The sequence below is a fragment of the Perognathus longimembris genome, chromosome 14 (genome assembly GCF_023159225.1).
Source record: "Perognathus longimembris pacificus isolate PPM17 chromosome 14, ASM2315922v1, whole genome shotgun sequence".
NCBI lineage: Eukaryota > Metazoa > Chordata > Mammalia > Rodentia > Heteromyidae > Perognathus > Perognathus longimembris.
The window spans coordinates 54,774,895-54,795,425 of record NC_063174.1 but is presented as its reverse complement, the minus strand read 5'-3'; the positions used below and the strand labels follow the sequence as shown (position 1 = coordinate 54,795,425).

The window sequence follows — 20,531 nt, the reverse complement described above, 5'->3', positions numbered from 1 at the left end:
TTTATAGGCATAGGCAGGAACTTTTTGTAGAGTTGTAAGGACACAACAAACAGGAGAGACTTGACAAGTGAGATTACATCAGAATAAAATGTTTGTACACCACAAAGAACATAATTACTAAACTACAAAGATAGCCAACAAGTCTGCACCAGTGGCTCACACCTATAATCCTAGCTACTCAAGGGGCTGAGATCTAAGGATCATGGTTTGAAGCCAGCCCGGGAAGAAAAGTCTGTGAGACTTGTGTCTCCAATTAAACACTCAAAAACTTGGCCTTGTGGCTCAAGGTAGAGTGCCAACATTGAGCACAAAGAGGCTCAGGAACAGCACCCAGGCCCTGAATTCAAGCCCACAACCAAAACAAAACAAAACAAAAAGCCAACAGAATAAGTGGCCATAAAGGAAAGGCAAAACAAAAAAGCTCTTGAGATTCTGTCTCGTTGGCCAATATCGAGAATTCCAACAAAAACAAATGCTGGTGAGGATGGGGGGAGTATGCTGTTGGTGGGAATGTAAACTAGTATAGCCACTCTGGAAGGTGGCTTGAAGGTTCCTCAAAAAACTAAACAGAATTAGCCATAGCACTTTTGGACATCTATCCAGAACATTACAAAAATCAGGATATGGTAAAGACACGGCACGTCCATGTATTGCTGCACTGTTCACAATAGCCAAGTTATGGAAACAGCTTAGATGCCCTACAATAGATAAGTAGATTAAAAAAAGTGTGGTACATGTACACAATGGAAATTTGCTTATCCATTAGAATAAGATTATGTCATTTGCTGGGGAAATGGATGGGTCTAGAACAAATCATGTTAAGCCAAGCTTAACATGTAAGCTTCATCATGTAAGCCAAGCTCAGACAAATAGCACATGTTTTCTCTCATGTGTGGAGCTAGATTTAAAGTACAACTGGACATGGTAACTTAAATAGAACTCTAGTCATTCACACACAGACTAAAGGAGGATACTCTTAGGGGAGGAACCTAAAGTGTAACTCCTCTGAATGTTTAAAATACTATTTTTCAAAACAAATTCCAGGAAATGGAAATATGGGGTTTTCTGTTGTTGGTAGTTGTGTAGCATTTGAGAGAGAGAGAGAGAGAGAGAGAGAGAGAGTTAAAAGGAAGGCACAGAAAGCGAGGGAGGAAGGGTCAACAAATGCAATCATGGTATTCAATATACACTCTGTGAGAAATGAACTTTGCAACTTGTGAGCAGGGTTGGAAGGGGGAAGCTGGGGGAAAGCTAAGAAAGGGTGACATTGCCCCAAAATGCAATGTACTGATTACCTGACTTATGAAATGGTAACCTCTCTGTATAACACCTTAATAATAACAATAAAATTACATTTTTCGGAAACAAGTAGGGCTAGAAGCATGGCTCAACTGTTAGATTGCCAGTCTAGCAAACAAGCCAAGCAAATGCAGGGCTTGAATTCAAAACCCAGTACTACAGTGGAGAGAGAATATAAAAATTCTAATAGTGCCAGGCATCAATGGCTCACACCTACTATCCTAGCTACTCAAGAGGCAGAGATCTGAGAATCATGGTTCAGTGCCAACTTGGGCAGAAAAATCCCATGAGACTCTTATCTCCAATTAAGGAGATAAGAGAAGTGGAGCTATGGCTCTAAGTGGTAGAGCACTAGCTTTGAGCAAAAGAAGCCCAGGGACAGCACCTAGGCCCAAACTTGCCCTCAGGACTGGTTAAAAAAAATTAATAGTATATAATAACTACATTGGAAGAAATAAGACCATACATTGATCACTTTGACTTCTCAGTGCTTTTAGCATACATTAGGTAAATGGTTATTACAGTATGAGAACAAAAGAATATGTAACTATTGATACCCCCCCCCCCCCCCGCCGCCGCTGCCAGTCCTGGGGCTTAGGCCCTGGCTTCTTTTTGCTCAAGGCTAGCACTCGGCCACTTGAGCCACAGCACCACTTCTGGCCGTTTTCTATATATGTGGTGCTGAGGAATTGAACCCAGGGCTTCCTGTATACAGAGGCAAGCACCCTTGCCACTAGGCCATAATCCCAGCCCCCCCCCCCTTTTTTTTTTTTTAAGAAAACACCCCCCCCCCCAAGTATGTGGCAGAATTAGGATTGGAGCACGGGCTAATAATAAACCTCAGAAGTTCATGTTTACAAAATATCACCCTAATTGGTACACTTATTATTTGTATGGGAACATGCACCATGGGAAACTAAAACTGCTATTACCAAAAGTTTTGGTCATGGTTTTAACTATTGTGCTTTAATAGTGATATGTAGAAGATGTAGTAAGGAATAAGACTCTCAAGTCAAGATAAAATGTGATACCATAAATTCACACATTACTTCACCTTTCCCTCCACCAATCCTTGGAATTTCATTATCACAAAGAAAACACTTTGCTTATTGCTGAGAAAAGGCTTCTAATTAAATTCCACCTAATTTAAAATAAAAAGATGACGCTGGGTGGACTCAAAATTGTACATAATATTTTAGAAATTCTTGCTATGGCTCCAAAATGCCAGAAATATATTTACATTTTAAAAGTTATACAATAAAGGTGGGTGGGTGACTTAAGTGACTAAGCAGCAGCCTTGAATTCAACCTCCTGTATTTACTCTTCTAATCTGTTGATAACAGTCTCTCGCTTAGTCCCATTATTCTGTAGGAAGTAGATTCAGACTAATTTGCTAAAGAGGAAGCAAGCAACATGAACTGCCAGCTCTATTGAACTGAGACAGAGGAAAGTGTGTCAACAGCAGAACAATGGAGAGAGGATGGGAAGAGAGAAATGGATGAGTGAGTAGGGACAATGAGTGTTTTGTGTGTGCTTCCAGCCATGAAGTCTTGAAACATGACCAAGTTACTAAGGGGAAAAGTTAGGTCATTGCTTTCACTTCTGATTTTTAATTTAACAAAATATTATATCCATAATAACTAAAGATAGGACAAAGTAAGTGCCTAGTCCATTTTGGACTGAAAGTTACAAATTTTATCTTTGAAAGTTGAAAATGCATTCTTGATTCAGAGAAAAAGTTTAAAATCTAGAGCAAAATTTCTGGCACTGAAATGTTCATGTAGACTTGTGGCAACACTGGGCTATTTCGTTTTGAGGTAAGCCAGTATTTATGTCAAGGATGGTTAGACCTGCAAGTTGTTAAAACATTCCTTAGAACATTTGCAGTTCTAAAAGAGTTGCCAGGCACTACTGTGTCAAGCCTGCAACCCTAGCTACTCAGGAAGTTGAAATTTGAAGAATCACCCAAGCAAATAAGTTTGCTAGACTCCATCTCCAAAATAACCAGCAAAAAGCAAGGCTGGAATCATGGCTCACGAAGCAGAGGGCGAGCTGAGCAAGCCAGCAGAGCAGTTATGAGGCCCTGAGTTCAAAGCCACTGCAGTACTAGCAAAAAATTTTTAAAAGTGGCTAATCTTTAAAATTCCAAAATGGATATAGATTAGAAGAGCCCTGAAGGAACCATCTAGGTTTTTCAACTTGAATGCATCTCCTCCTCTTCATAGACATGCGGGCACAATGCCTAGTTCACAGTGTGAGGGCCTGTATTAAAACTTTGTTACCACTTCAGTGGGGGAATTTGTAAGGGTAAGAATTAGTATCTTACACATTGTTTAAAATCACACTTCCAAGTTTCCAGAGTCTTAAAAAAATTTACCAGATTCAAACTCTTTTCAAACAACAATGCATCTATCATATTAAGCCTATACTGTTACAGATGCAGGGAACTTTTGACATTACATGACAAAGTGTTCCCTGGTGGTGAGCTATTTGGTGTAAACCCCCATTCTACTACAGTTTGATTGAATTATAGGCCCTTTTCTCTTAGCAACACTAGGAGAAATGGCTTAATGGTCACTTTTCCCTAAAGCTCCAGTGTAGTTTTATAAGTTGTCATAGTCAAATTCAGCTATTCCTATTTTGCCTTACTCTGCCAAGGACTAAAAAAACGAAAGGAGTCCATGATGAAGGTTATTTGGTATAATTTAAAAAGGGCACTGGTGACTCAGGTTTGTAATCCTAGCAACTCAGGAGTCTGAGATCTAAGGATTCTGGTTCAAAGCCAGTTGGGCAGCAAAGTCCGTTGAGACACTCTTAAATCCACTCCAAGTAACCACCAGGAAACTGGAAGTGGAGCTTGTAGTTCAAAGTGGTAAAGCACTAGCCTTGAGCACAGAAGCTCAGAGACAGTACCCAGGTCTTGAGTTCAAGCCCCATGACTGACAAAAAATTAAGAAATAAAAAATAGAAAACAAAAAGGGGTTAGCTGGTTGCTGATTGGCTCACTCCTGTAATCCTAGTGACTCAAGGGGCTGAGATCTGAGGATCATGGTTCAAAGCCAGCCTGGGCAAGAAAGTCTGTGAGACTCTTACCTACAAAGTTAATCACAGAAAAAGCAGAAATGGTGCTGTGGCTCAACTAAGTGGTAGCCTTGAACAAAAGGTGCTCAGGGACTGCACTCAGGCCCAGAATTCAAGCCCCATGACCAGCAAAATTAAAAAAAAAAAAAAAAAAGGATCCATGATACTCCCCAGTATGGTACTGGTGTCATAAAGTATCTTTTTATAAATGTCTCCAAAGGGTTGAATCTTACAGTATATTTATAGAACTGCTAAAATATTCAGTGGCTATAACTGGCCTGAACTGCATGGCTTTAACCATTTTTAAATGTACTTCAGTGAAAAGGAATATCAGTGTCTGTGCTAGCCTTACTTTATAGTATTTATTCATGTGTCCATGGAGGGGAAAACTTTAAGGTGTTAAAACATTTTTATATGCCTCCTTTTTAGTATTGACATACTTATTAAACTCATGTAAATATTTTACATGGTATTTGAAGGTAAAATGTCTATGTCTAAAAGTAACAGAGTAGGGTGCTGGTAGCTCAAGGCTGCAATCCTGGTTGCTCAGGAGGCTGGGGATTGTGGTTCAAAACTAGCCTGGGCAGAAAAATATGTGAGATTCTTATCTTCAGTTAACCAGCAAAAAGCTAGAAGTGAGGGTATGGCTCAAGTGGCAGAATGCCAGCCCTGAGCAAATAAGCCAAGCAAGATCATGGAGCTCTTACGTTCAAGTCCCAGTTAGCAAAATACACAAAAATCACATATATGTATTTGGTTGTTCATGGGGCTTGAACTCTGGTCCTGGGTGCTGTTCCTGAGCTCTTCAGCCACAATGCCACATCTGGTTTTCTGGTGGTTAATTGGAGATGAGAGTCTCACAGGCTGGCTTTGAACCGTAATCCTCAGATCTCAGCCTCCTGAGTGGCTAGGACAGGCATGAGCCACGGATGCCTGTCAAAAATAATTTTTTTTTTTTTTTTTTTTTTGGCCAGTCCTGGGGCTTGGACTCAGGGCCTGAATACTGTCCCTGGCTTCTTTTTGCTCAAGGCTAGCACTCTGCCACTTGACCGCAGCGCCACTTCTGGCCATTTTCTGTATATGTGGTGCTGGGGAATCGAACCCAGGGCCTCATGTATACGAGGCAGGCACTCTTGCCACTAGGCCATATCCCCAGCCCCCAAAAATAATAATTTTTAAAAAATAATTAGTGAAAGTTTTTTGTGAAAACTTAATTACATGTTTCTACCTCAAAATTTGTAGGGTGTTTTCCCCACTCCCTCCCTTTTTGTTGTTGCCATGGAAACAAGGTATTAATTTACTCTTTGTTGATAGTGGGATAATGGTTTAAGGATGTAATAAACAAGACAGTTACTTTGATACCCATGGTAAATATGAGTTTTTGTTTTTAGACAAAAAGGTATATACCTGTGTGTTTCTCACATACTGAATACTGAGATTCTTTTATTTAACATTTTGATAAATCTGTGGCAGGGAAGTATAATACATTTAAGTTGTTACCATTCCTGTTCCATTTATAGATTTTTACTCTATTGTGTGAGACTGCTGTCTTCCTCTTACTCTCTTACCTTTGAATTAGAATATACCAATACAGTGGGTATACTTGCAAGGAAACTTTATAAGAATAACTGTCACTTTGGGCATTGGTGGCTCATGCCTATAATCCTAGCTAGTCGGGAGGCTGAGATCTTAGGATCATAGTTGGAAGCCAGCCCTCACCAGCACAAAAATAAAACAAAGTAGTAAGTTAAACAGTGTAACAAGTTCCATTTGTATGCTATTTTATTCTTCAAATCATTCCATGAATAAGATGTTTTTAATATTAGCAGGAAGAAAAAACTTTCTGTATCACACAGCTAAAGACAACTGGAATTGAATTTGTGGTCAATCCAAATCTGATGTTACATCCCATATACTACTCTTTAAGATGTTGTTTAAGATGTGAAAGCTGGGCTGGGGATATGGCCTAGTGGCAAGAGTGCTTGTCTCTTATACATGAGGCCCTGGGTTTGATTCCTCAGCACCACATATACAGAAAATGGCCAGAAGTGGCGCTGTGGCTCAAGTGGCAGAGTGCTAGCCTTGAGCAAAAAAGAAGCCAGGGACAGTGCTCAGGCCCTGAGTTCACAGCCTAGGACTGGCAAAAAAAAACAAAAAACAAAAAAAAAAACAATAAGATGTGAAAGCTTTCAGCTTCTGAGGGTTCAGGCATTCTTAGGGTCCAAGCGCTCAGTCCCCCTGCATTGAAGTAGAGAATTATATGTGGTGTGTCCAGAGAGGTAATATCCTTATGGAAATTTTTCCCTTTCATTAAAGTGGTTTCTCTTTTTATTTCCTTTTCTTCTCGTTTCTTTCTCTCTCTCTCTCCCCTTTTTTCTTCCTTCTCTTTCATTCTCTCTCTCCCTTCCTTCCTTTCCCTCTCTCTTCCTCCCTCCCTGTCTTCCTTCCCCTCTCTCTCCCTCCTTCCCTGTCTTCCTTCCTTCTTCCCTCCCTCTCCCCCTGCCTCCTCTTTCTTTCTTTCATTTTTGTGCGTGTAAATATTGGGCCTTGAACTTAGGGCTTGGGCACTATCCCTGAACTTTTTTTTTGCTCAAACCCACACTGCCACTTGAGCCACACCTCTACTTCCAGCTTTTTTCTGGTTAATTGTAGATAAGAGTCTCAAGGACTTTATCTGCCTAGGCTGGCTTCAAACTGCAATCCTCAGATCTTAGCCTCCTAAGTAGCCATCATTCTGTTCTTAGAAAACTTACATGTAAGTAAACATTTAAAATGCCAAATTCAAGAACTTGAGTTTATTGAGCTGGACACCAATAAACACATGCTTATAATCCTAGCCACTCAAGGGTTTTGAGATCCAAGGATCACAATTCAAAGTAAGTCCCTTATCTCCAATTAACAAATAAAAAAGGCTGGAAGTAGAGATACACTACTCAAGTGGTCAAGTACCAGCCTTTCGTGAAGACAATAAGGAAGAGCATGAGTCCTGAGTTCAAGCCCCAGTACTGGCACATAGAACAAACAAAAATAGCACTGTTAGCTTATAAAACATACATATTACAAGGGTACTAAAACTTGATTCTGTTATGTGCCTTATGGCTTGAAAAGAAATCTAAAATCTCTTGGTTTTCCTTAGAAGTTTTTAGCTTCTTTCCCATCTTTGTCTTTTTTTTTCCTCCCTCACTCAGCTTGACAGAAGTTATAGGAATAAATAGTACAGGTAGTCTGTACACATTTTCACACATGCTATATGAATCTCAGAGATTTTCACCTTCTCATCAAAAGTGGATAATGTCAGGGAAGAGAACCTTGTTGTAGCCTTTCCAGTATTTTCTGGAGCTTATAGTCAGTGATGGATTTTACTAAGCACTAAAGAAACAAACTGGCAAAACTTCCCTTACACTCTCAATAGGGTAGAGTTTCTTTACCTTGAATAATTAAAGTCTCTTGCCTTTCCAGCTTTTTCCTTTACCTATTCAGTTCCCTCTGTAGAACCAGTCAATATGATTGGTTTCTCATATTTCATTCCGAATAGATAATCCAGAGTGTTTTGAGATATAGGTAAGTTTGTTTTTCTTTTTGTGCCATCTTGGGTCTTGAACTCAGGGCTTGGGTGATGTCCTTGAGGTTGTTGGTTTTGTTTGTTTTTTCTTCTCAAGCCTAGCATTCTACCCTTGAGCCACAGCTCTACTTCCAGCTTTTTGGCTGTTAATTGGAGGTAAGAATCTTGTGGACTTCTCTGGACTGGCTTAGAACCACAATCCTCTGACCTCAGTCCCTGAATAACTAGGATTACAGGCATGAGCCACCAGTGCCCAGCTTGAACATAGGTTTTAAAATACACTAAAAGGGAAGATAAGTAGGTGTTTAGATTTTATGTACAATGTTAGTAGTTACTTCTGACGTTTTGCTATTATATAAAAATCTTGTAGGATGATTAAAAAGAATAGAACCTTAGGAAATACACTTCTGTGTTACTTTTTAAGACTATACTTCTATATTATGCTTCTCTGCCAACAGAGACAACTAAATTCCAAACATTAGCTACAAGAATATGAGAAATAAAACCCAGACACACCAAGTTTTTCTCTTTTTCAAACTGTCCTGACTCTTGTACCTTAAAGGTTGAGGTCTTCATTTATTTTATTTTGTTTATTGCAGGACTGGGGTTTGAACTGAGTTCAGATTTGCCTGTTAGGCTGGTTCTCTACCCCTTGAGATTACCATAGCTGCTTTGTTTGCGTCACTTAAAAAAAATTGGGGGGGGGGGGGGCTGGGAATATGGCCTAGTGGCAAGAGTGCTTGCCTCCTATACAAGAAGCCCTGGGTTCGATTCCCCAGCACCACATATACAGAAAACGGCCAGAAGTGGCGCTGTGGCTCAAGTGGCAGAGTGCTAGCCTTGAGCAAAAAGTAACCAGGGACAGTGCTCAGGCCCAGAGCCCAAGGCCCAGGATTGGCAATAAATAAAAAAATACATACATACATACATACATACATACATACATACATACATACATACATACATAAATTGGGGTAAGGTTTCATCAGTCTCCATCCTACCATGGAAGTGTATCACATGGGGTGTTTGTCCCTTTTATCTAATCTCATGATTTACATATATACAAGCCCTTGGTGGATTTCTGGAGTGGCCTGTTCCAAGGTGTCAGAATTTCTACTGTCAGATACAGCCAGGATAGACTTCTGAAACTGGGTTGCTAGGAGAGAATGTAAAGTAGGTACAAGAGTTGTGTAACATCATTCAAGTAACCTCGTTGTAACTGGAGCTCTGACTTATCTTTGTGATTGAAATTAAACCTTACAAAGTTGTAGGAGAAGCTGAAGAAGCACTTGTCTGTCTGCAAGGGAAAGTAGTGGGGTACAGATGAGTTGTGAACCTTAGAAGCCAAGCACACCTAACAGCACAAGTGAAACCACGTTTTGTAGAGGCATGGGGCCCATGTTGGTCATTAAGGCTACAGTTGGGAGGAAGAACTAATCACAGAATAGAGGCAAAGCAACAATAAGCCAGTATCCACGGGCACCTTTACAAACACCTGCTGAAATATGGCTACTGTATCTAAGCAATAACATCTTGTCCTCACCACCATCTTGGTGTCTTAATAGCTGATGGGGAATTTTTACCCAGTTCTGGGAACTCTAGAGGTGATAAAGGACTTTCTTTGAACTACAGCTGTGTCGTGGATTGTTAAGCCCTGTAGAGGTGATATTCTTTGAATTTCATATGTGTCATGAGTTGTTTAGTTCCAGGAAAGTTTTGCTCCAGAGAATACTTGCCCTTGATTGCTCCCGATTGCTCCCCCTAGAAAGCTTGCTTTACTTCTATAAAACAAGCTTTGCTAGCCCCCATACCATGCAACATCTGCCTTGATGTGGCTTTTGCCTTTATAAACTTTGTGCTAGCTGCATTCAGTACTGCAAGTTTGTGGGGACAGGAATCCACTTGCAGTTGCTGGCTTTCTAAAAAAAAGTCTCCTGATTTGGCCTCTCAAAATGTGGCTTTTCTTTATCTAATTTATTGAGTTCCCCTGTAAACACTGCTCTGTCACCTACCTATCGTGACTCTGTGCATGTGTGTGTCTGCCTGGACATGTGCACACGTGGTGCACGTGCACTGGTCCTCGGACTTGAACTCTGGGCCTAGGTGCTATCCCTAAGGTTTTGTTGGTGGTGGTTGTTGTTGTTCAAGGTAGCACTCTACCACTCACTCCACTTACAGCTTTCTCCACCCAGGCTCCTTTGAACTGTGATTCTCAGATCTCAGCCTTTTAAGTAGCCACCGTTGATGCCCAGCCTTCCTGTAGTGACATTTAGAGAATCAAGGCTACTGCTTCACTTGTGCCTTCAAGTCACACATTTCTCTTTGGCCAGCTCTTGAAACCATACTGGATGGGGATTATGAGAGATACTTTAAGCTTATGCAAGTTGAGACCCTAAAAATCAGTGCAATATCATTCTTCCCTCACCCACCTTAGATTTTCTACTCCTCTTTGACAGTACTTCAAAAGGTCTAGGCAGCCTACTGGGTGGGGTGACCCAGACTTATTCCAGAGGTATCTGAACTTTCTTTATGTATAGTTGTTAAAAATGCCAGGTCTTTGTTGTGATCAGGCAAAGAAATACTAGAATATACCCCAATACATCCTGGGGTTCTAAATGAGTTCCTTCTTATTCAATTACATTCAAGATCCACACCCAGGGGTGGACCTACAGTGTACATAGCCAGGTCTTGCCATTCTTTTGGTATCTGTATTGCATTCTTCCAAACCGGAACTGTTTTTCCCATTCAGACTGTGCTGTGAACCTGATCCTGACTAAGAGGAGTTTGGGTCAGATCTTAAAGAGGATAAACATCTGTGGGGGCACATGAAATCTTGGAGCTTACCATTCTCACCTTATCCATACAAATATCCCTCCCCATTCCAGGCTTCTGTGTCTAAATGTACCTTTCAAGGCCCAGATTTTCGCTGGCGCCTGTGACTCACACCTGTGATCCTAGCTCCTGAGGAGGCTGAGCTCTGAGGATCACAGTTCAAAGCCAGCCGGGGCAGAAAAGTCCCCATGAGATTCTCCAATTAACCACTCAAAAACTGAAAGTGGTGCTGTGGCTCAAAATGGTAGAGCACTAGCCTTGATCAGAAGAGCTCAGGGACAGCACCCAGGCCCTGAGTTCAGGACCAAAAAGAAAAAAAAAAACAGGGTCCATATTTTTATTGTGGAACTTTCACCCAAGAAAATAATGTTTCCTATAGTTTCCGTTCAGCCTTTCAGGAGGGAGCACTTTACTCCTTGAGCCAGGCCTCCAGCCATGTTTTGCTTTAGGTTATTTCTTAGATAGGGTTTCACATTGTGCCCAGGGCTAGCCTGGACCCAGGTCTTGAATCCTCCCCACTTATATTTGGTCTCCCTCATAGCTGTGGTGGTAGGCACATGCTTCCACACCCAGCTCTTAATTGGTTGAGGTATGGGAGGAGAGCTGCCTTGCTTGCTTATTGTCCAAGCTGACTTTAAATTGATCCTCCTTTTTTTTGTTTTATTTTTATGTCTTAATGTATCATTTATGTGCAGATCTCATTGGGTCATCTCAATTTTCCTTACAAGAATGTTGTTCTATTGTGTAAAATAAAGTTACTTCGCCAGGTACCAGTGGCTCATAATCCTATCTACTCGGGAGGCTAAGATCTGAGGATGAAGGTTTGAAACCAGTCCAGACAGGAAAGTCCATGAGACTCATCTCCAGTTAGCCACCAAAAAAACTGGAAGTGGCACTGTGGCTCAAAGTGGAACAGCACTAGCTTTGAAGAAAAAAGCTCAAGGAAAGGGCCTAGGTCCTAAGTTCAAGTCCCACAACTGACAGAAATAAAATTAATTAAAGTTATATTTAAGTTTATATTTGTGATGGATACAGCTTGCATATCCTGTGACCTTGGTTTCAAGTTGGTATAAGGGCTCAGTGTACTCTGTCCCTAATTTGCTGAATCATTCTCTGCTCCTACTTTCCTAGAGGGATTGTTTTTAATTGTCCATTATATTCAATAACTAATTTATAAATTCAGACCAATTTATTGGTTTATTAGGAAAAAGCACTTCTTCACATTGTCTTTTTTTGTTATCAGTTGTGGGACTTGTCAGAGCCTGGGAGCTATCCTTGAGCTCTTTTTGCTCAAGGCTAGCACTCTACCACTTTGAGCCACAGATCCACTTCTGGTTTTCTGGTGAGTTTTTTTGTTTTTGTTTTGGAGTCTCACAGACTTTTCCTGCCCAGGCTGTGTTTGAACCATGATCCGCAGATCTCCGCCTCCTGAGTAGCTAGGATTACAAGTGTCAGCCACCAGTGCCTAGCTTCACATTGTCTTGTATGTTGACATAGATTATGCCAGATGTGAGGACCTTCTTCATTCAATTTATTCCCACAGCACCACTTCTGGTTTTTTCCATATATGTGGTGCTGAGGAATCGAACCCAGGGCTTCATGTATACAAGGCAAGCACTCTACCACTAGGCCACATTCCCAGCCCCATAACCAACACTTTCTTACTCATCCTATTCCATATTTATTTTCCCCCTCATTCTTTCCTGGTAGCCAGCTCTGAGATGTCCTAACCCAAACAGTTAAAGCCATTCATTGAGTATAGTAGGGTAGACATAGAAGACATATCAACCCACCTTTGGGATTAAATAGACCACAACAGTGAAGGTAAACACTGGTTTTAAAAAGGAAGGTTTTTAAAGAAGCTTTAGTAATAACTTCTGAAGTCAAACTCAGCAAAGTGCTACTAGAAAAAAACAAAAAGAAGTCTTAATGTTCTGAAATTGCCCATATGAAATTTGGGGAATGACCCTTCATAGAAACAAGCTCTCTGAACTCTGGACATAATGGAGACTTTAGCTGATTACAGTTTGAGCCTGCTGAGCCAGATGTCCTGAGGGCTTCCCAGCAAGCAGCTGTCTGTGCTGTAGTCCTTCAGCTCTATCACAGTATACTGTATAGTGTCCAATTTGTTACAGTTATCCTTAAAGCTCTTCAGTGTAAGAAGTGCTTGGCATGTTTACTCTGACTGAAGGGGAGATATGTGACCTGAATTGTTGTTGGGGAGACTTCATGGGACTGAGTTAAGTCTTTGGCCATTGATTAGTGTTGTTGAGAGCTCCCAAATCATGATTTCACCACAGTGGCCAGCTCACTCAGAACCTCCTGATAGCGTGGGTATCCACTCTGGCCCAAATCCTTTGTCTCATAATGGGCTATACATAGCCACCCACCAGGGTATCAGTGAGGGCCTTTAGCATACTCTTGAAAGGAGTAGTAGTATTTTGCAGATCTAGCATGTAGGGGCAGAAATTCTTGCTCATTAATGAATGAGGGTTTATACCTTCAGCATAAAATGGATGTCAGGCACAGCGTACATCAAGAACTTTCATCCTATATGTAGAGATAGTTGTAACAACTTTGATTTCCCTGTGTTTCTAGTTGTAGCAATCTTGCACCATCATCTGTAAGGAGTTGGGGTACACACTTGGTATCCTGAACCCAAGAAAGTTGCCTTAGTCTCTTTTTTCAGGTCAATGGGGGCATTGTGTCCCACTGGGACATGAAATCCCTTTCTAGAGTTCATCACAAAGCACATGACTTGCCTCTTCACAAAAATAAATAGCAGTACAAAATCCCCAGCTCCAGTAGGCCATCCTCAGCATGCCATTCACACAGACAGCCAGTTACTGTTGGATACCACGGCCTTCCTCCCCTCACAGAACTGTTCAGGGTTTCCTGCTGCCTTGCCTTGTTAGCCCAGGTTCAGCCTGGGTTCTTCGCAGCTCTGCGGCCATTTCCTTAGAGGAATATCCTGAGCCAGGCCAGTCAGGCATGTAGAAAGCTCTTGTGACTCCTCAGTTTCCATTTACGTAAACCCAGTAGGGCTAGTTTGGAGGGTTTCTGTGACAAGTCTTAAACTACTGGTCTCGTATCCTCCTCTGGGCATCCTGTGGTTTGCTAAGTGCCTGTCTAACACATGGGGCTCAGAACAAGAGAGCAGTGCTAGCTTCTGATGAGGACTACGTACTTGTTCTTTAAAAGTCTGAAATTACCTCATCTTTATGGCATCCAGGTTATAGTTTAGATTCATAGAGCTAAAATACCCAGATAGTACTGTACATAGGTAGTAATTAAACTAAGCTCACCTCTGTCATCTACTGTGAAGTGGATTTTTATTAGTCTTAAGTATAGTCCTATTTCGTATTGATCTTAACCTAGCCAGTTTTGATGATTCTGCTTTGCAGTGTGTTGTTAACTGTGCTTCCTAGTTTGGGTCATCTGGATATGTAGAGCCAAGTTCTTGCCCAACGTGGCAAAGATAGAGGCTCTTCACTCCACTTCCAAGTTAATCAGTGCTGCTTACAAATGGTTCTGTTAACCACAGTTTTGTCATTCACCTCATATCTGCAAGGATCTCGTTTATGTATTCAACACATTTTTATTTAGTGCCTTTCATGTGCAAGAAGGTGTTAATGACATGCTAAAGACAGCAGTTCCTGTCTTGTGATAACAAACTAGCAGCATCATGAGTATTTGTTAAAAAGCATTGTGGAAATGTAGTTACACAGATATCTGTATTTCTCACCAGAAAAGAGCAGGAAGCACTACTTGGTTTAGGTGCCTGTTGGCTACTAACAATCTTATATCACCTCAACACGGATTCATCCTTTTCTTCTCACCTTTCATGCTTTCACAAGTAATTTTGAACTTTGGAAGTCTCCTGATTTTATTGAGGTCCTTCTGTTAGGCTATAAAGCTCCAAATTTATTGCAATTTAAAGCAATCTGTGAAGTAGCCATATTTTTATTATTTGTCATGGTGACATTTAAATGCTTTTATAAAAAGCATGTTACCGAGATTATTTTTAATTTATAATAGTCTTAGTGAAAAATTTCTACCCAACTCTTCTATAGTCTATATCATTCAGATTTTACTTATTTTTATCTTTATATTTAAAATGGTCAGTCTTAAAGAGAATAGCTATCTGTCCACAGATTTTCTTTCTCCTTGAGATGCCATAGCTGTTTTCTCTAGGATCTTTTTCACTTAAACCTCTTGTTTATTTTTCAGGAGGCCAGAATTAAGCCCAGATGAACACAAGACTTTCATGTTTTTGCCAGTTTTCTGAGATTAAACTGTTAATACAAGGTGTTTTATTTTCTATTAGAATGATAGAAGAATCTTCATAAATAGCAGCCAAACTGTCTTTTTCTCAGGTGGATGCTCTGTCAGTCAGGTGTCATCTGTGGCCCTTCTCTGGTCAGCTTCCACAATTCTATCATGTTTATTTATTCTTCTTTCTCCTTTTGGTTCAGTGTTTTCTACTATACTACCTTACTCAGACTATTGAATTTAAATATAAATATTTATTTTCTTGAGCAACTGAAGATTCTCTGCCTTCTTCGTTAGATCCATCTCTTTAAGGGATCCAGTTTTCTATCCTACCATGTCTTGGTGACTTCCATGAGTTCTTTTTTACTACTGCAACTTTTACATATAGTGCCAGCACACTGATGTTCAGTACGTAATATTTATGATTAATCTCAAGAAGTATTTGCCTTCTCTTTTAGGCTGTGAGGATATCATTGCTGAGAGCATCTCATTAGATACCTTAATTGCCATCCTCAAGTGGAGCTCGCATCCATATGGCTCCAAGTGGGTGCACCGGCAAGCTTTGCATTTCCTCTGTGAGGAATTGTCCCAGGTCATGACTTCGGATATTTTTTATGAACTCAGCAAAGACCATCTGCTTACTGCTATCCAGTCTGACTACCTACAGGTAATCATTTATACACCTCTCAAATTCATTGTCATTTTGATATTTGTACCAAAAAAAAACCCAAAACAAAACAACCCATCTGTTCTCCATGACTCTTCTGTCTAGAGTAGGGCAAGGGCAAGGGGAGGGAAATAGGCTGTGATAAACCACCCAGTAACATTCTCTTCATATTTGTACAACAAAAGCCATCTGGCTCATTGGCCCATTGTGAACATTGCTTCCATGACTCACCATTGTGATACAAGCCCAGGACCTAACCAATATACCAAATAGAGGTTGAGGCTAGACAAGGTAGAAGCACATCCCTACAGTGATATTCTTGGCATCTGTTCATGTGCATTCACTTTAATAGTTTCTTTTAGTTGAATATATCAGTTGTATTGATTGTAGACAGTAAAAATATTTAGACTAAAAATATTCCATTTTTGACCTGTTTAACCTATTATTTAAAAAAATCACATTTTGTATGTATTCTGTCAAAGTATAATTATATTTTCGAGTATTTTTTTTGAGATTTTTTTTCTTTGACACAGTGTTTCATTATGTAGTTCAATCTGGCCTTAGACTGGAACTGTTCCTCCTTTGAACCACATTCTTCCCAGTTTCAGCTTCCCAAGTAGCTGGGATAATAAGCATGAGCCACCAGCCACCCTGCTTGGGATTTAATAAATGCTATGTACATGATTTATATGTCAATCTAATTTAGTAATTTTATTGTTTGTTTGGTTTTTTTTTTGCCAGTCCTGGGGCTTGGACTCAGGGCCTGAGCACTGTCCCTGGCTTCTTTTTGCTCAAGGCTAGCACTCTGCCACTTGAGCCACAGCGCCACTTCTGGCCATTTTCTGTATATGTGGTGCTGGGGATTGAACCCAGGGCTTTCATGTATACGAAGCAAGCATTCTTGCCACTAGGCCATATTCCCAGCCCCTAATTTAGTAATTTTAAACTAAAAATAGATTTTAGATATTTCAAAAAATACTTCCAGGCTTTTTTTTTATGCCAGTATTGGATCTTGAACTTGGGGGCCTTACTCTTGATTAGCTTTTCACTCAAGTCTGGCACTCTTACCACTTGAACCATAGTTCATCTGCAGCTTTCTGCTGGTCCCTCAGATTTGTCTGCCTGGGCTGGCCTTGAAGCTGTTCCTCAGATCTCAGCTTTCTGATTAGCTAGGATTATAGGTGTAAGCCACCAGTGCCTGGCACAAGCTGTTTTTAAGTTGAATTTTTGCTTTTGCGTTGGCTGTATGAATTTTATGCCAAAAAATGCGTAGTAGTTTTAATGTGGTGGAACCACAATCTGTTGGGCTATTTCCTATGTCTTTGTGTGTTTGCTAGATAAATTAAAAAATGTCAACATCTCTGTTGGAAAATGAAATGAAAAATTAAACTCTGATCTATGCTTTTTCTTCAACATTGCTTTGATTGCCACACAAATGTCATACTTGGGCTTGATTTGTGGGGAACCTTTGCTCATTAATCTTGACTTGCGTTCCTGTCAAGATTAGGTGTTTGTGAGAATTAGTCAATTATCTCAGGTAATTGTTTTTATTTAGGAGCTTTTCATTCCTTATAGAAAGTAAAAATCTTAGAGAGCAGCCTAAGTTTAAAAATAGCAAACAGAAATAAGGGGCCCTTTGCCATTTCACAGATTATACTTCAAGGATCCCTTATAACCTGCAAAATTCCTAGTGGAGATTTCAGCCTCTTTTGCCATAAGTTATCATGCTTGCTTTTCCCACCTTTGCTAGATAGTGGTCACTTGTAACACTGTGCTTTTACTTTTACCTATTTATCTACATCTCGTCTCCAAGAAAGAGCTTAAGGCAACTATAGAAAACCCATTTACTAAGATAAAATACATTTAAAGTAGGAGACCACCGAACTAACTTCTGTACATTCATTGTTAATGAACCAGAAGTAGAATTATAAAATTTCAGATAACTAGTCATTTAAAGTAGGAGACCACCGAACTAACTTCTGTACATTCGTTGTTAATGAACCAGAAGTAGAATTATAAAATTTCAGATAACTAGTCATTTAAAGTAGGAGACCACCGAACTAACTTCTGTACATTCGTTGCTAATGAACCAGAAGTAGAATTATAAAATTTCAGATAACTAGTGTAAAGAGGAAAATACCGTAAGTTGTACTATGTATTTACATTTAACCTAGAAAAAAAGTGTAACGATATTAGTCATTTATCTAGTTTCACCATAATAAACATAAACCATCTTTTATTATAGGCAAGCGAGCAAGATATCCTTAAATATCTGATTAAATGGGGAGAGCATCAGTTGATGAAAAGAATAGCAGACAGAGGTAAGTTAAGACAACTAGATTGTGCTAATCAGTTTGCGTATGTTTTTAGGGGTTTTATATCCCAAAGCTTACTGTAGTGCATGCTATAAGCCAGTCTTACAAATACACAATGCCAACTTAGCTGTTAGTGTCTCACACCTGTAATCCTAGCTACTTCAGGAGGTTGAGATCTAAGGATTATGATTTAAAGCCAGACAGACAGAAAAGACCATGAGACTCTTATTTCCAATTAACTACCAAAAAAAGCAAGAAGTGGAACTGTGGCTCAAGTGGTAGTTAGCCTTGAGCAAATAAAGCTCAGGGACAGCACCTAGGCCCTGAGTTCAAGCCCAGGACCAGCCAAAAAATAACAACAAAAAACATTATCAGCCTGGCATTGGTAGCTCAAGAGGCTGAAGTCTGAGAATCATCATTCAAAGCCAGCTACAGCAGCAAAGTCCAAGAGACTCTTTCTGTAATTAACTTGTAATAAAGCTGGACAGGAGCCATGGCTCAAGTGTTAGAGCACCAGCCATGAACAAAAGTGCCAAACAGAAAGTTCAAAGTTCTAAATTGAAGTGCCTATACCCACACCAAAAGTATATATAGTTTATGTTTTATAGTATAGCATATTTTTACATTATATTTCATATTTATATATACATGCATACACTACTGAACACTATTAAGGGGTGAGAATAGAAGTTTTTATAGTCAGTAAGGTGGAAAGGTGGTATATAGGTTGTTAAATGTATCAGAAAATTTTATTTCACAATTTTAAAAAGTTATGTAATGATTAAAGTATTACAAAAGCATATTGTTCATAAAAGGTTTCTAGAATTAGTATTGATGATTGCATAACAATATGAATGTATGGAATGCCACTGGATTTCAATTTTGAAAATTGTCAGAATGACTGGGTATCAGTGGTACGTGCCTTATCATCCTAGCTATTCAGAAGGCTGATATCTGAGAACCATGGTTCAGAACCAACCCAGGCAGACAAATCCAAGACACTCTCTTACCTTCAATTAGCCATTGTGTAACTGGTAAGATACTTGCTGTGAGTGGAAAAAGCCCCTGAGTTCAAGCCCCAGTACTGACTTTAAAAACAAAAGGTCAAAATGGTAAGATAATGAGTTTTTATACTGTGTGAACTTTACTTCAGTTAGAAAACGAGGGGCTAGGCATATAGCTTGGTGATTGTGGCTTGTTTTTAAATGTTATGGGGGCTGAGGAAGTGGGTCATTAGTAGAACATTTACCTAGTATTTATGAGATTATTAGTTCAATTCTCAGCTCAGCAAAAGAAAAAAATAAGTTAATGCTATGGAAGATAGAAGAGATTTTTAAAATAAATTGCAGCTGGGGTCATATAGAAACAAAGAACTAGCATACATGAAATGAATTTTTGGCTTTGGAAGTCTGCAAGTCTTTTGTATAAAAGCCAACCCACCTTTCCCCTTGCCTATAACAGCATTTGCTCCTCTATATATTGAACCAAATCAAAGCTTCTCAGCTAGAAAGGTAGATTCCCCTTTTTCTTCATTTTAAAATATTTTATTTAGATATAATTTATGTAAAGTTAAGTTCACCTGTTTTTTGTGGGGGGGGGGTTGTCTTTTCTTTTTTCTTTTTTCTTTTTGTACTGGGGATCAAACCCAGGACCTTGTACTTGCTAAGCAGGCATTTTGCCACTGAGCTAGCTACATCCCAGCCCAACCTCACCTGTTTAAAATACTCAAGCTAGTGGTTGTTATTAGGTACATTCACAGAATTCTGTTTTGATTTTTTTTTCTCTTTTGTTAGCTGGTCCTGGGACTTGAACTCCTGACCTGGGTGCTGTCCCCTAAGGTCCTTTTGCTCAAGGCTAGCTTGAGCTATAGTACCACTTCGGCTTTTTCTGTACTTAATTGGAGATAAAAGAGTCTAATGACTTTCCTGCCATTGCTAAGCCTCAAACCACAATCATTAGACCTCACCTTCCTGAGTTGCTAGGATTACAGGCATGAGCCACCAGCACCAAACCTTCTTAATAGTGTCCCTTTAATATGCTAGTACCCAAGCACTAGGAAACAAAATTAATCCTATTGTATTTTCCTACACTTATTTCTCTTTATTTTGTAAAAAAGCTTTAGGTACTTGAATTTTGTGTGTGTGTGTAAGTGTGTAAGTGTGTGTGTGTGTGTATGTGTCTGCCTGCCTGCATGCATGCTTGCGCATGTACTTCCTAGTGCTAGGGCTTGAACTCAGGGCCTTACTCTTTCATACAGCTTTCTTGCTTACAACTGACACTCTACCATTTGATTTTGTTTTTTGTTTTTGTTGCCAGTCCTGGGGCTTGAACTCAGGGCCTGAGCACTGTCCCTGGCTTCTTTTTGCTCAAGGCTAGCACTCTGCCACTTGAGCCACAGCGCCACTTTTGGCTTTTTCAATATATGTGCTGCTGAGGAATCAAACCCAGGGCTTCATGTATGCGAGGCGAGGACTTTACCACTAGGCCATATTCCCAGCCCAAC

The 20,531-nt window shown here is 39.9% G+C and overlaps 1 protein-coding gene and 1 pseudogene across 3 annotated transcripts in view; one reads left to right on the top strand and one right to left on the bottom strand.

The window, feature by feature from the left end:
- Btbd7 (BTB domain containing 7) overlaps window positions 1-20,531 on the top strand; it is a 68,886-nt gene that overhangs the window by 25,135 nt on the left and 23,220 nt on the right. For all 3 annotated transcript variants that reach the window (XR_007213146.1, XM_048361815.1, XM_048361816.1), the window contains exons 4-5: window positions 15,505-15,713; window positions 17,959-18,034. Coding sequence is in view for 2 of the 3 variants with exons in the window: in XM_048361815.1 (XP_048217772.1) it covers window positions 15,505-15,713; window positions 17,959-18,034 (285 nt within the window). In the remaining variant the exon portion in view is untranslated. The remainder of the gene's footprint in view (window positions 1-15,504; window positions 15,714-17,958; window positions 18,035-20,531) is intronic.
- On the bottom strand, window positions 12,553-14,221 carry LOC125362896 (annotated as a pseudogene).